The sequence below is a fragment of the Aedes albopictus genome, chromosome 3 (genome assembly GCF_035046485.1).
Source record: "Aedes albopictus strain Foshan chromosome 3, AalbF5, whole genome shotgun sequence".
NCBI classification, from domain to species: Eukaryota; Metazoa; Arthropoda; class Insecta; order Diptera; family Culicidae; genus Aedes; species Aedes albopictus.
Genome location: NC_085138.1, coordinates 8,064,003 through 8,078,412, shown reverse-complemented (window position 1 = coordinate 8,078,412; position 14,410 = coordinate 8,064,003). Strand labels below are relative to the sequence as shown.

General features: G+C 40.5%; 2 protein-coding genes across 2 annotated transcripts; one reads left to right on the top strand and one right to left on the bottom strand.

Annotated features, from left to right (window-relative positions):
• The first annotated feature begins 7 nt into the window (after window positions 1-7).
• LOC109426333 (arrestin domain-containing protein 2) lies at window positions 8-1,705 on the top strand. Its single transcript, XM_019701790.3, has 4 exons — window positions 8-320; window positions 402-530; window positions 642-1,388; window positions 1,452-1,705. Exons 1-4 carry the CDS (start codon window positions 206-208, stop codon window positions 1,574-1,576), a joined length of 1,116 nt encoding a protein of 371 aa, XP_019557335.2. The 5' UTR covers window positions 8-205; the 3' UTR covers window positions 1,577-1,705.
• A 9,380-nt stretch (window positions 1,706-11,085) lies between these two features.
• LOC115258104 (arrestin domain-containing protein 2-like) lies at window positions 11,086-12,604 on the bottom strand. The gene is made up of 3 exons (XM_029858124.2): window positions 12,146-12,604; window positions 11,903-12,082; window positions 11,086-11,847 (listed from the first exon to the last, which is right to left on the bottom strand). The coding sequence occupies exons 1-3, from the start codon at window positions 12,258-12,260 to the stop codon at window positions 11,135-11,137; spliced, it is 1,008 nt and encodes a 335-aa protein (XP_029713984.1). The 5' UTR covers window positions 12,261-12,604; the 3' UTR covers window positions 11,086-11,134.
• Between the last annotated feature and the right edge of the window lie 1,806 nt (window positions 12,605-14,410).

The window sequence follows — 14,410 nt, the reverse complement described above, 5'->3', positions numbered from 1 at the left end:
CCCCAATTCCTCCCTGTCAAGCACGATTCACCAAAGTGCAGCATATGATCGCAACGCTCACAAACGTCGTTCAGTGCAACGTGAGATCTCTCGCGAGCAAGAACTGTTTTCCAAATTTATCATCCGTCGCCGTCGTCGTCAGTATTTTCAAACAAAGCTCACTGCAAACAAGCGAAGTGAATCACCACCGCGCGCACCGGTTACTATGGCACCGAACTGCGTAATTGAATTCGACGACAATCCCCAAGGGATTTACCACGCAGGACAAACATTGTCCGGAAAAGTAGAACTCCGACTGGACAAACCCGAGCCTGTCAATGGTAAGTGTGGACATGGAAAGACATATGAGTGAATTTGTCCGTAAGAGATTTGACAAATTGATTGTTATATGCATTGCGTAGGTTTCAACTTGATCGTCTCTGGTTATGCTGAAGTAGATTGGAGTGAACGAGATGACGAGAAAAGCGAATCATTCAGCGGAGTTGAAAAACTGTTGCGAAAACACACTACTTTGATTGCTCCACGTAAAGGTAAATAAAGTTGGCAGACACGTTTCTTTCATTTATCGTAATTTCATCAAAATATCGATAAATGAAACACCGTGCATTGAATTAATGTTACATGATACGCCTACATCGTAGAAGGCGCGATCGAGATACCGGCAGGCATTCACCGGTACAAGTTTTCGTGTGCGCTTCCATCGGATTTGCCTACTTCGTTCGAGGGGAAATACGGAAAGATTCGCTACATCGTATGTGCCACTCTTGATCGACCGTGGAAGTTCAACCAGACTTGTAAGGTGGCATTTACCGTGTTAAAACCACTGGATCTCAACCGGGATCCTGTTCTGGGGCAACCGAAGCGTTTGGAAGTGGTAGAAAGATTTTGCTGCTGGCCCTGCAGATCACGTCCACTGCAGATTACCGTAGAAATACCGGCATCGGGATATGTTCCCGGTCAGAAAATTCCAGTCACGGTTACACTGAATAATGCTAGCAGTATAACACTACGCGGCGTCAAATGCAGTCTAGATCGGACAGAATACTACATCAGCGAAACACCGTACCAGAAGTGTAACACAGTAAGCAGAACATTGGCACACGCGTCTACGACAGTCACTAATGATGTGTACTGGCGAACGGTACTACAGCTGGATATTCCATCTGTTGCACCCACTGGCGAATGCTCCATTCTGAACATGAACTACGAGCTGAACATAATCATAAATGTGGAAAGCTGTCGCATCGATCCGAAACTTCAGATTCCTATAACTATCGGGACGGTTCCCTTGGCAACTACGACGTCGAGTTCATCGCCATCCGCCAACTACGGTTCATTTGACGATTGTCAACCACCGACGGCTCCTTTGTTGGCTAGCACTGACTGGCGTAAGTGCTGAGTAGGCGAATGCTCACGAATTTTGCTATCGTAATTATCTTGCGTTCTTTTAGTTGCAGATCCTCCTAGTTACCATGAAGCAGTCCATGGAGTGCCGGTAAACGTAAACGAAGATCCACATGCCATCGGGTCGCAGACGTATGTTCCACGGTATCCGGTGTATTTTAAATCTAAATAACTCCATTACAGATGCTGAAGAATATTTTACCTTATAAAGCAAACGTGTCATTCTCAAATCAGAACTTTCTGACGTTTATTACAAAACATATTTCAGTTATTAAATAAACATAATCTCATAACACCTGAACGGATTATGTTTTTCAATATAAAAAAAATCCTGATCTAGGATTAATGTTGGTTTATACTTGCAGCTCGCCCGATACGTCTTGGCCACTTTGGTTTCAATAACAAATTCATAAATTATAAAACAACTTTTTCCCTAAATAACGAGATTGAATAATTCTCCCTTGAACTTTATTTCCATCTAGTCCACGTCTATTTCGGGCACAAAATGAATCTAATTTCCGTCACACCCAAATTAGTCTATGGTGCAAAGAAGAAATCTTTCTCTTTGGTTGTGAAACACAGGTTTTCGTTCGCAGAAAATCTACGCGCATATTTGCCTGCCCGGAACGAAGACAATTGTTTGTTTACAATTTACCGACGGGAAAAAGCTAACTATTTATTTCAATAATTGAGCAGTTTTTGTTGCATTCTGCAGCAGTGAAATTCAACTTTGAAGTGCCATAGAGCTTTTGTGGGGTGTGAATTAATGGTCAGTTCAATACGTGAATCTGGCGAAGTGAAAATTTAACGGTGATGAAGAACAATTCGGCTACCGGACCAGCACCGGTAGAGCTGGCTGTAAATAAAACTGAACATCAAACTTGCGGCGATTTTTGTAACCTTTAGCATGGTTGACGAATTTTGTACGGAAATCAATACTGGAGACCAGAAATTCCACGATGTCGGTCCAAAATTGAAGATGTCAGCCTAATAATCAAGATGGTGGCTCTAAATTCAAGATGGCGACTGTTTAATAGATTTTTAGGCTCTTAAACCATGCCATTTGGGTATATTTAGTATATTCGGTATGGAGAAGATGTCTGGAATCCAAAAATGGTGACCAGAATATACAAGATGGCAGTCCAAAATCCAAGATGGCGGCTAATCAGTGAATCAAAATTCAACCATCGCGCAACAATAATGACAATGTCGCAACCTGTATTTGTTGCGACAAACAAATCCATGCGACATAAGTTTGTCCCAACTTGAAAATACAGCATCCGCTCGATAACTGACTGCTGTTTAACTGGACTGCTTTTTAACTGGGCGCCCGATAACTGGGCCAAAGTCCAGTTAAAAAGCAGTCGTATGTCAAAAATAAACGAAATTTAACCTCACATTCTGCAACTCAGTAAACAAAACAAAATATAACAATAGCCTCCGGCTCCGGGAACTCAGTCCAGTTATCGAGCGGCGCTCGCTAACTGAACTGTCGTCAAAGCCCAGTTATCGAGCGGAAGCTGTAATGGGATTAACATCGTACACCACGAGTTTAGAGATTTTTAAGCCTTGCATTGCGATTTTCGAACGGTAACTTCGAGTCGGTAAACACTGCAACTCTGGTGAAGCTCTATCATCAAACAGTTTCGACTTTGGGTTAGCAATAATTGATTATTCACGAGTTGAAAAGTACGCAACAAATTCAGCTTCCGTTTTGTCTGCAGCAAAAAATTTCGAGATCATGTCATTATCTGTTACCAGTAGGGATAAAGAAAAACCGTCGCACCTTCTTTGTTGCTTGTTTTGTGCCTCTTTTGTCTGACAATTCTCTTCACTGCGGCTAATAAATAGAGCTTTAGGTTCTAAAACCATGCAATATGGGTAAATTTAGTATGGGGAAGATGTCTGTCCAGAAATGGTGACCAGAATATATAAGATGGGGGTCTAAAATCCAGGTTGGTGGCTCAAAATTCAAGATGGCGGCTGTTAAATAGAGCTTTAGGCTCTACACACCAAATTTTTATCGCTGGAAATCAGCAAATTTTTGCTGATTTTTTTTGTGCTGCAAGTCCAGCAATTCTTCCAGCAATACAAAAATTGCTGGAAGATCCAGCAAAGCGAATTTGCATCGAGTGACAGTTCTGCTGCTGAATAACCAGTAAGGCATGGCTAAATTTGCTGATTATTCAGTAATTGGGATGTGAATTTTTTGACAGCTTTTTTGCTGAACAGCCAGTAAAATAAGTGATGATTTACTGGATGATCAGTAAATAGCTACTGAAGAGATTGCTGGTTTTTCCAGCAATAGTTTTGGTTGTTGATGTTATGGACGTTTATTTTTATTCTAAAAGATTATAATAAAATAAGCGTTTGCATCCTTCAATTTGTTTATCAAATTGTTCGTTTGTTATTAAATATCAATCAAATGTTGCATATACATTATGAAACAGCAAGCACAGACGAAAATATCTTCATTTGAGTAGCAAGTGCTGGATGTTTTTAGGCGCGCTCCCCAAGTTTGCGGCTTTATCCTGAAATCAAAATAAATATGTCAAAAAACTGTTACGCCTTGAAGAAAAAAACATATCTACCAACTCTTATTTCAGCAGTGGCTAATCGAAAACTGTAAAATTTGTGATTATGTTGTCCAATTCTAGTATTTCGGATAAAACTTGCACAAATAACACCACATGAAACGCGCGACTGGTACAAGAAGCGGGAAATGCATTACTTTGACGTTTTCAAGTGACAGCTAGAAAGTTTGCTGGTGTTCAGTAAAAAATAGTTTACTGAAAAACGATCAGTAATTATTTTTGCTGATTTTCGGCGAAATGTCAGATTAGTTGCCGATTGTCAAACGAATTGCTGATTTGCAGCAAAAAAATGTGTTGCTGAAACAATATCAGCAAATAATTAAGCTGAATTGCAGCAATTCGTCGAAGAACATGCTGAGTATCAGCAAAACAATGCATTGCTGGTTAATGTCCAGCAAAAAAGATTGCTGGAACAAAGATTGAAAATTTGGTGTGTAAAACAGTGCAATGTGGGGTATATTTGATACAGAGAAGATGTCTGGCGTTCAAGAATGGCGACCAGAATATACAATATGGTGGTCTTAAATCCAAGATGGTGGCTATTTAATGGTGTTTAAGGCCAGTTTCCACTTCGTACGTACTGTGCAAAAAGATAGGACAAGTAATGGTTAAGTAATGATTTGCAGCTGGCAAGTAAGGAAAAGAACTGTAACGCTCGTAACGCCTACCGTGCAAATCAAATGGAGCTATTACTTTTCCGAGCGGAATAAATGTCCGTTTTATTATTACTCAAGGAAAAGTGACATTTCCCGCCATAAAGTTCAGTTGTCAAAATTACTTGCGGAAAAAGGAGGAATTTTATTTGAGCTCTCTACTTCGGAACAGGAAACTTAGCTTTAGGCTCTAAAACCACGCAATATGGGTATATTTGGTATGGGGAAGTTGTCGGGACTACAAAAATGGCGACCATAACAGAAGATTGCGGTCTAAAATCCAAGATGGTGGCTCAAACTTCAAGATGGCGACTGTTTAATTGAGTTTTAGTCTCTAAAACCATGCAATATGGGTATGAATGAAAGTGTTACACAGATCATGTGATTATGAGTTCCCGATCAGCTCAGAATGACAGGACTTCGAATCAAAACTTTTGCAGATTAGACTACTAATACATATAATCTTGATGAGTAATGGGCAAAAAGTCGAAAGGTCAAAAAGTATCTTTTACGTTTCCAAAACAAAAAACTTGCTTAAACAAGATTTCTAATTGGCTTAATTTGCAAATCAATGAAAAAAATTAGTTGTATAGAAAGGAACTCTGTTGGCATTTCATATATTATTTCCGGTGACTTCGTTCCTGCTTATGTTGTTGTGCTTGCTTTTTTTGTAAAAAAGATGGGTCTTAGTTTTTGTATACTTATTGAATGTTTCCATTCATGAACGAGAAAAATAGGTAAGTTATGAAGGAAAATTATGATATGATGCTTTTTTTTTGATATTATAAAGCATTTGGTATAAAACAACTATTTTTTTTGGAGTGGAGGGAAATAAGAGCTGTCAGTCGAAACATAATGGTTGAGAAGAGTGGAGATGCCAACTTCTTTTTATAACTTTTATGTGGAGAATGACAGATTCTTCTTTTTCACATTCATTGGGGCATTCTCCAGTGCGATGGCTTGCACTATATATAATTGTATGATCTTGGTTGTATAATTATAATGTTTTGCTTGATCAAATCACATTGGATGGACAGCCCATTGCTATCGGGCTTAGTACCGTGCTACAATGAATGGAAACCATCATCATCATCATCATCATCTAAAACCATGCAATATGGGTATGGGGAAGAAGACTTGATCCTAAAATGGCGACCAGAATTTCCGAGATGGCGGACTTAAATCCAAAATGGTGGTTCAAAATTTAAGTTTGCGGCTTTTGTAAAGAATTTAAGGCTCAAACTTCAAAAACCATATAAACGATATGATTTCTGATGCCATATAATAGATTTTTGTTAAACGTATGAAAGTGCGAATCTTCTGTTGGAATGAGGTCTCGAAGGCACGAGAAAGGCGCCATCACGCGCTAGGTGGATCGATACGGGTTTTTCTTTAAAGTTTGTATCCCAAAGGGAAAAAAATCATGCTTAATCGATTGCTGATGGCCATCAGGTGACGGTAAGTTACTTTTATGGCCACTTTTAGGTCCCGAATCAACTTTTCCGGGTTCAAGCCAACTTAATATACATTGTTATAATTGTTTTTGTTTATTTTAACAACTTAAAATTTTGAAAGATGGAAAAACCCCTTTGAGTGATTTTGACATTACAAAAACGAAATCTTTCCCAAAGAGGCACAAAACCTCTTTTTTCTTTCATATAACTCTATAATAATAACTTAAAAATAAAGGCTCACACGGCAGTAGCTATTGCAGACCCGCAATCTTGAAGGAGGCAAATCGTGAGACGAATCTATAGAAATCCAGAAATCCTTGTAGAGGGAGAGGGTAGTGGTCAGGGGTTCATCAAAAACGAATCTTCAAGGCTGAAAATAAAGTATACCAATAAAAAGGGAAACAGTATCAAATGAAATATGGAATCTCCCAGATCTCCCAGCTTTTCCGTCTAACAAATACCCCAGTCCAAGGAGTTCCTCCGAGTATTCTACCAGAAATTCCTACAAGATTTCCTCAAGTAATCAAGAATTGGAATTCTCTAAAAATTCTGCGAAGGATTCCTGAAAGAATTCCTCTAGGTATTCTTCCAACAATTTCTCCAGAAATTCCTCATAGACTCCGTCCAAGAAATTCTCCAAACATTCCTCCAGGAATTCCTCCAAGAGTTTCTCCAGGAATTCCTCAAAAAATTTCTCCAGTAATCCGCAGGTAATCGTCCAGAAATTCTTTCAATAATTACTCCAGAGATTCATCCGAGATTACTTTCAGGCATTTCTTCAGAAACTCCACCAGGAATTCGTGAAGAAATTACTTCAGAAAATCCTCCAGAAATTCCTCCATGAATACCTCCAGGATTCTTCAGCAAACCTTTAGTAATTCCACAAGAAAATATTCCTGAGATTACTCTAGGAATTCGTACGAGAATTCCATCAGAGATATCCTCAGAAATTCCTGCAGAAGTTCTTAATGAATTACGTCAAAATTCCTCCCAAAATTAGTCAAGGAACTCCTTCAGGAATTACTCCAGGAACTCTGTCAGGAATTCCTTGCTAAATTCCTCCAGAAATGCCTACAGGAATTTCCCCAGGGATTGCATCAGGAAATCATCCAAGAACTCCTCCAGGAGTTCCTCCAACAATCCAGAATTCCTGTCAGAATTCCCTTCCATGAATTACTTCAAGAATACCTTCAAGACTTCTTTTAAGAATTCCCTCAAGACTTTCTCTAGGAATTTCTTCAGGAATTCCTTGAAAAATTCTTTCTGGAATTCCTCAAAAAAAATCCTACAAGGATTCTTCCAGGAATTTGTCCAAAAAATTTCTGGAATAAATTTCTGTATAAATCCTGCAGTAATTCCTGGAGTATTCTCTGGAAGAAATCATGTAGTGTGAAGGAATTTTAAAAGAACATCCTGTGGGAATTTTTGAAGGAATTTCTGAAGGATTTACTTGAAGAAGTCCCGGAGGAATTTTCGAAGTTATATTTTTTGTAATTTTTATTTTCTGGAGTAATTTTAGGGGAAATTCCTGGAATATTCCTTGTAGGAATTCCTGGAGTACTTACTGGAATAAATCTTAGAGGTATTCCTGGAGAAAACTTTGGAGTGTTTTCTGGAGGAATTCCCGGAATATTTCTTGTAGGAATTCCTAGAGTATTTCCTGGATTAATTGCTAGAGGAACTCCTGTAGTAATTCCAGGAGGAATTCGTAGATTAATTCCTGGAGGAATTCCTGAAGGAACTACTGGAGTACTTGCTGGACGAATTACTGGAATATATTCTGGAGGTATTCCTGGACGGATTCTTGGAGAAATTCTGAGCAGAAGTTTTGGAGGGGTATCTGGAGAAATTTGCTGGAGAAATTTTTGGAGAAATTCTTGGAGAAGTTCCTGGTGGGATTCTTGGAGGAATTCTAGAAAGAACCCAAGCAACCAAAAGTTCGGATTCCCCTTGAAGAACGAACTCAGAAGTTCAAGTTCGGTTCAATTCCAGGTTTCGTTGAACTTAATTCTCCAAAAAGTTACTCTTGTATTGTTTATGAACTTGGAAGTACATGTACAAGCTTTTGACTTCTCTTCAAAACGACATTAAAGTCGAAAAAAGGTTCAAAAAGAACTTATGTTGAACTTTATTATGCGTTGCGCGAAAATTTTTGAGCGCAAGTGCTCGTATACCTCCGCCAGTACGGTAAATCATGTTGGTGTTGTCGGCGCAGTATTCTTTGGCCCATTCGCGCACTTATTGTAAAAGACACCAGAACGATTAAACGTACAAGCGGAGGTCTATTAGCGATTTTGCACCATTTTCGCTCTCTATTTTCTTGCAACGGGTAATAAAACAGAGTTCAATCAAATATTAACCGAACTCATGTTGAACTTTTGCGTGCCTTTAAAATTCAAATATAGTTTATTTGAACATATCCCAACAACTTGAAATCATCCGTTCCGAACTTGTTTCGAACTTGTTTTGAACTTACTACTGAAAGTTCGGATAAATATTAACCGTACCAAAAGTGAACTTCACTTGAACTTCGGCGACAGCGGGGCCGGGGAGAAGTTCTCATTCAATTAAATCACTCGGAAATCGAGCTCAGCAGCCACAGCTTGTGTTAATTCCACAAGTACACTTTGTTCCACTATAATATTTGAACGTACTTACTTGTAATCAACGCAAAGGATCCGTATTGTGTGGATCAAAGGCTGCCCCCGCAGCGGAAAACTGTTCCCCCCAGGATGCCGCCGGGGGTTTTTCGGCTGCGCACAAAAATTTTCCAGCTTTGCTGGATGTTTTCACACCCGTCTCACTTGGTACTGCAGCGCACCGGTAATCGACGCAATCGTATTCACTGAAAACCAAGCTGAAAACTTATAATCTTTTCTTGAAATCGATTAACTGGCCTTAATTTATTGCTCTGCTTTGCGAACCACAACAAACTGAAAATGTCAAACTGCGTAAGTTCACAAGAAGTTCCACGTGAACTTCTTTCGAACTTTCGACTTCAAAAACTATTCCAAGTTCAGAGAAAGTTCACACGTGAACCTGATTGAGCTCTACTATATGATATCAGCACATTGAGTAAAATCCCACAGTGCATAACAACACATACATGGAGTAGTGGTTGGGCACCGACTTTCAACGAGGAGATCCCGAGTTCAAATCTCAGTAAGTAAAAAACATCAAACATTATTTCAAGGTATTAGTCAATTTGGATTCCACATGAACTAATGGTTCTTAATAATAAATTACTTTTGAGGACTAAACATTTTTTTTCATTTTTTCAAAGTTTATTTTTAAGCTGAATAGCGTTCCTTTCAGCTACACAAGTGTACTTTTTGTGAACTGAAGTTCGGTTAATTACTTAAAAAGTGAGCTGAATAGAATGCTATTCATATACCTTCGAATAGCTGATTAAGCCCAAACATGCTATTTTATCCGAACTTTTGGTTGCTTGGGAAGTCTCGGAGCAGTACCTGGAGAATTACCTGAAAGAAGTCTCGGAGGAATCCCTGGTGTTAAAAAATCCTTGGATATATGTATTCCTGGCGAAACACCTGAAGGGATTCTAGGCAGTAGTCTTAAAGGGACCCCTGGTGAAATTCTTTTTTAGAAGAATTCCTGGAGGGATTCTTGAAATAATTAGAGGTAGATGTCTTGGAGGAATTCCTGGATTTTGAATATTCCTTGGGGAATTCTTGGAGGACTTTTTGGTTGAATTCCAAGAATAATGTATTAAGGAATACCTGAAAGAGTTCCTGGAGGAATTCCTAGAGTAATTCCTGAAGGAGTTTCTTGATGAATTTCGGGAGGAATTTTTGGCGTAATTCCTCAACAGTTTTTGGAGGTATTTCTGAGGAAATCCCTGAAGAAACTTTCGGACGAACACTTAGAGCTATGTCAGGAGTTTTTTTTTTGAGGAATTACCAAAGGTTTCCTAAATGAGTCTAGGAGTGTTCATAGAAGAATTTGTGGAGGAATTTTTGAAAAACTTTCCAAAAAAATCCGTGGAATAATTCTGCGAAGAATTCCTGAAGAAGTTCCTGGAGAATATCCTTAAGTAATTTATGTTGGAAATCTATGAAAAAAATATTCACGAATTCCTGGAGGAATTTCTGATAAAATGCCTGAAAATAATCTCGGATGAACACCTGGAGTAATTTTTGGACGATTTCCCGGAGCTTTACTATTACTTTAGAGCTTTTAGTAGAACTTGTTACTTCAGACTCTAGTTTAATTTAAAAACATTTCACTAATACTTCACTTTTGCAAAAGAAAATAAAAAATGAATAACTCTTTTAAAGAAAACTAGAAAGGACGAGCAAATTCCTTTTAATTCTACTACTGTGCTTATCTTCGGACAGATAGGCCTATTTCGTCTGTGACTTACGGACTTCTTCAGTGTCAAGTGCTCGACTGATTTCCCGGAGGTTTCGGGAGAAATTCTCAGAGGATTTTCTAGAGGAATTCCTTGAGAGCTTCTTGGAAAAAAACCATAGAGGAATTCTTGGAGGAATTCCTGGATAAACTCTCGGAGGAATTTCTGGAGGAATGTTTGGAGAATTTATAAGCAGAAGTCTATGAGGAATACCTGGAGAAATTGTTGGAGGAATACCTAGAGTGATACTTTGAGGAATTCTTGGCAGAATTTTTAGAGTGATATCTGGAGAAATTCTTGAAGAAATTCCTGCTGGAATTCTTGAAGGAATTCTTGGAGAAATTCCTGGAGGGATTCTTGTAGGAATTTCTGGTAGAATACTCGAAGGAACTCCTGGAAGAATTTTCGAGGAATTTCTTGAAAATTTTCTGGTAGAATTCTTCCAGGATCTCTTGCAGGAATACCCGGAAGACCGATTTATTGAATCTTAGTTTGGATTCGAGCTAGACCCTACAAATATTGCTGCTGGATGTCCGGGACACTTATATGCATGTCGTTGAATAGAAAGGGCTTAAAAGTTAAAAATGGGTTCATTGTAGTGCCACAACGCCAAACTTGAGCAAGTAAACTTTATTGACCAATAGCATAAACTCCATCTCAATCATCCCTCATCCACACATGCACCGATTCCCCATCGGACAGTTCCGAATCCCGTTCGGGAATGGTTCCGATCAGGATCGGAACCGCAAGCACGGCATGCCGATCCAGCATCAGATACGAATCGATCTCCAGTGCCACCTTCAGTTCGTAGCAGATTTTAATCACTTTCGAGCAGCGACTGGTGGGTTGCACCCAAGGCACTTGAAGGTTGTCCTCGGCCAGGACTCCCCCGTCCGGCAGTTTGATTCCGGGCGATACATTTTTGCTGACTACGACGCTTTCAATCCGTTGCCGAGCTTTTGGCCAACGAGCGCTGAAAGTGGTCTGCTGGATCAGCACGGTTGTCACTTTGCGGATGGTCACATGGCGTTTACTGTTGACCTGTATTTGGACGGGGATGACTTGACCGGGAACGAACCCGTTGGTTGGGATTTGAACCGAGAGCACTAGCGATCCTGACGGAAGGCACGGCCAACAGCCAAGCGATTTCGTGTGCTCGGCCTTGATGGGCAGCAGTATCTCACTGTTGAGGTCGAGTTGCCGAATGATTCCTAGACTAATTGAATGCACTTTCGATGATTTCCAAGGGCGTTCTAAGGTGGCCGTCAGTGAGTAACGAATGTGACCATTGGTGCTGTTGTATGACGATGGAATCGACTCCGGGAGAGGACAAGCGAATCCATAGGTGTATCCTCCTGCTGGCATGAAGTCTGAAATGAAAGACGACATTCAGTAAACTTCCCATACAGCCAATTAGAAAGCAACCATTGACTTGGCAGAGGATCAACTCCGAATGCAAGTAACGTTCTTTTCCAGTGTAGTTCACACTCGATGCTTCATCGTTCACTTGGAACAGAAACTGCTCCAAATTCAGGAATCGTCCACGGCCACTAATCGGTTCACTCCACTCCGTTCGACCAATCCCACTCAGTGTAAGCTTCAACCCTAAAAAAAATCCAAGCCCCATCAACCAAATACCAACTTCACAGCATCCCATCGCATTCTTACGTGAAACTTTGATGGTTTTGGTCAGAACCACAATCACTTCGCCGACCACTTCCTGTCCGGGCTGGAAGCATCCGTCGGTTCCACTGGTGAGCACAATTTCCACTTTGACGGTCATTTCGACAGGGGCGACAGAGTTGTACCTACGTTTTCACATCTCCGAAAAAAAAAATATTGCACGTGCTGCACAAAGCCCAAAGAAGAAGACGCACGCTGATGGGGATATGATGATGCTGTTGTTGTTGGTACAGCGTCTGCCAGTTGGCGCCAGTGTGTCTCGTTGGGATGCTGTTATGCGGCACATTCGCCCGTTCTACGTCATTTTACTACTGGGCGGTATACCTACAATAGACGGTATGCTAAAATGTCCCTTTCGCCTTAGGGGGATACTTTAGACTCAAGACATTAGGATGAAGTAAGTAGTTTGGTAGAATGCATTGTGTTGCTTCCAAACCAGTGTACTGGTTGGAAGCGGCATGCAGCTTTTCTGGCGGTTGGCGAACCAACATGAACGCACATTCGACGGTTGCGCATTAATTGAACATTATAGTTACATACTGTGCAGTAACAAGAATCCTTTCTTAACCCATTGCTTCCCATGACATTGATTGATTACTGAAAAACGGGGCTAAATTGATCGATCGAGTACTCTAATTCCATAAAGGAATCTAGTTCATTCCAGATCATAGATGTCTTCTAGGTATGAGTTGGACTTTTCAACTTTGGAAAAGTTGATCTTGTACCAGATTTGTAGTACCTACCTTGATACCTTGTTAGCTATAAAATAACTTTGCTCCAACGCCAAGCGTATAGTAGGTGGGCAATGTTCCTCCTGCTTCCCCGAACGTGTAAGGATCGCAGATCTTCTTCAACCGCGTGCAACCAACGCGTTCGCGGCCTCCCACGAAGTCGCCGACTTTAACCTGGTTCCCTGCTGAATATTATTTTCGCTATTCTTTCTTCCGAAATTCGCACTACGTGTCCAGCTCACTAAAGGATGCCATATGTTTCACAATATTCGCATCTTTGTATACTTGTGTAGTAATAGAGACAGAGAAGAGAATAATTGAAGCGAAAAATATGCGCCTTCTGATTGGCCGACTCAGTGGAAAGCTAGAATGAACAACAAAAGCGAACACACAAAAAAATCTGCGCATCGTGGATTCAAGTCAGTTGATAGACGATAGTGGATACGAACGGACGCACCAAAAGGCAACAGCAATGGCATTTCCAGTACACAGCAGTCCACCACAGTGAGGTTTTAAAGAGTTTCCTCTCTGCGGTCGGTGTTGTGGCTGTAAGAATAGCCGCAGCGGTCACGACAACTTGGTACAACTCGTGATTCATGCGTCTGTGCTACACTCCATTTTCATGTTTCCCACCGACAATTGTCTACAGCACTTTGCGCTTAAAAATTCCGAATTTTCCTTTAACGTCTACGCCTCGTGACCGTAGAAGGCAAACGGATGAATCAGCTTCATATACAGAGCAAATTTCATTTGCGTTTGTAAGTTACGGGGTCTATGCTAGTTACGCAATCCGTTAAAGGCTCTATTTGCAGCTGTAATACGGCTTTTCACTTCATGGGAAACGTCATTGTCACATGTCTTAAATGTTCCAAGGTGAACAAATTCTTCAACAACTTCAAACACATCCCCATCAATGACTACCTCAGCACTAACACTACTAGGCTTGCCTCTGTCTCTACCCGCTATCACGTACTTCGTCTTGATAGAATCAATCGTCAAACCTATCCACACTGTGTCTCTCTTCAGATGAGAATAAGCTTCCTCCACCGCCCCACGATCGATGCCGATGAGATCAACATCGTCCGCTAAGCCGAGGAGCATGTGCGATCGTGTGATGATAGTGCCATTCCTCTGCACGCCAGACCTCCAGTGCTTGAATTTCAGTGAATATGAATGGTACGATCAGTCATCAGCGCCAACCATCACTACGAACGAACACGCACAGGGAGCAAAGAGAAACCAAACCAACCGCGACCACTATTCCTCATCGGTCGGTTGGCTGGTGAAGCATACTGACTGGAAACCATTATTTCTCGCTTGCTGCGGTGATGCTGAAGATGCTAAAATGATTCAGTGGATCTATTTTTTGCTCAAAACATGTAAAAATAATCAATTTATCCATAAGAGAATGATGGACGTTACTATTATAATCGATTTAATTCGAGTTTAAGTCATTTGCACTGTAATAACGAGATAAAAATCAAGTATATTCATTGCCGTATACACCGGCGAAGAGAGA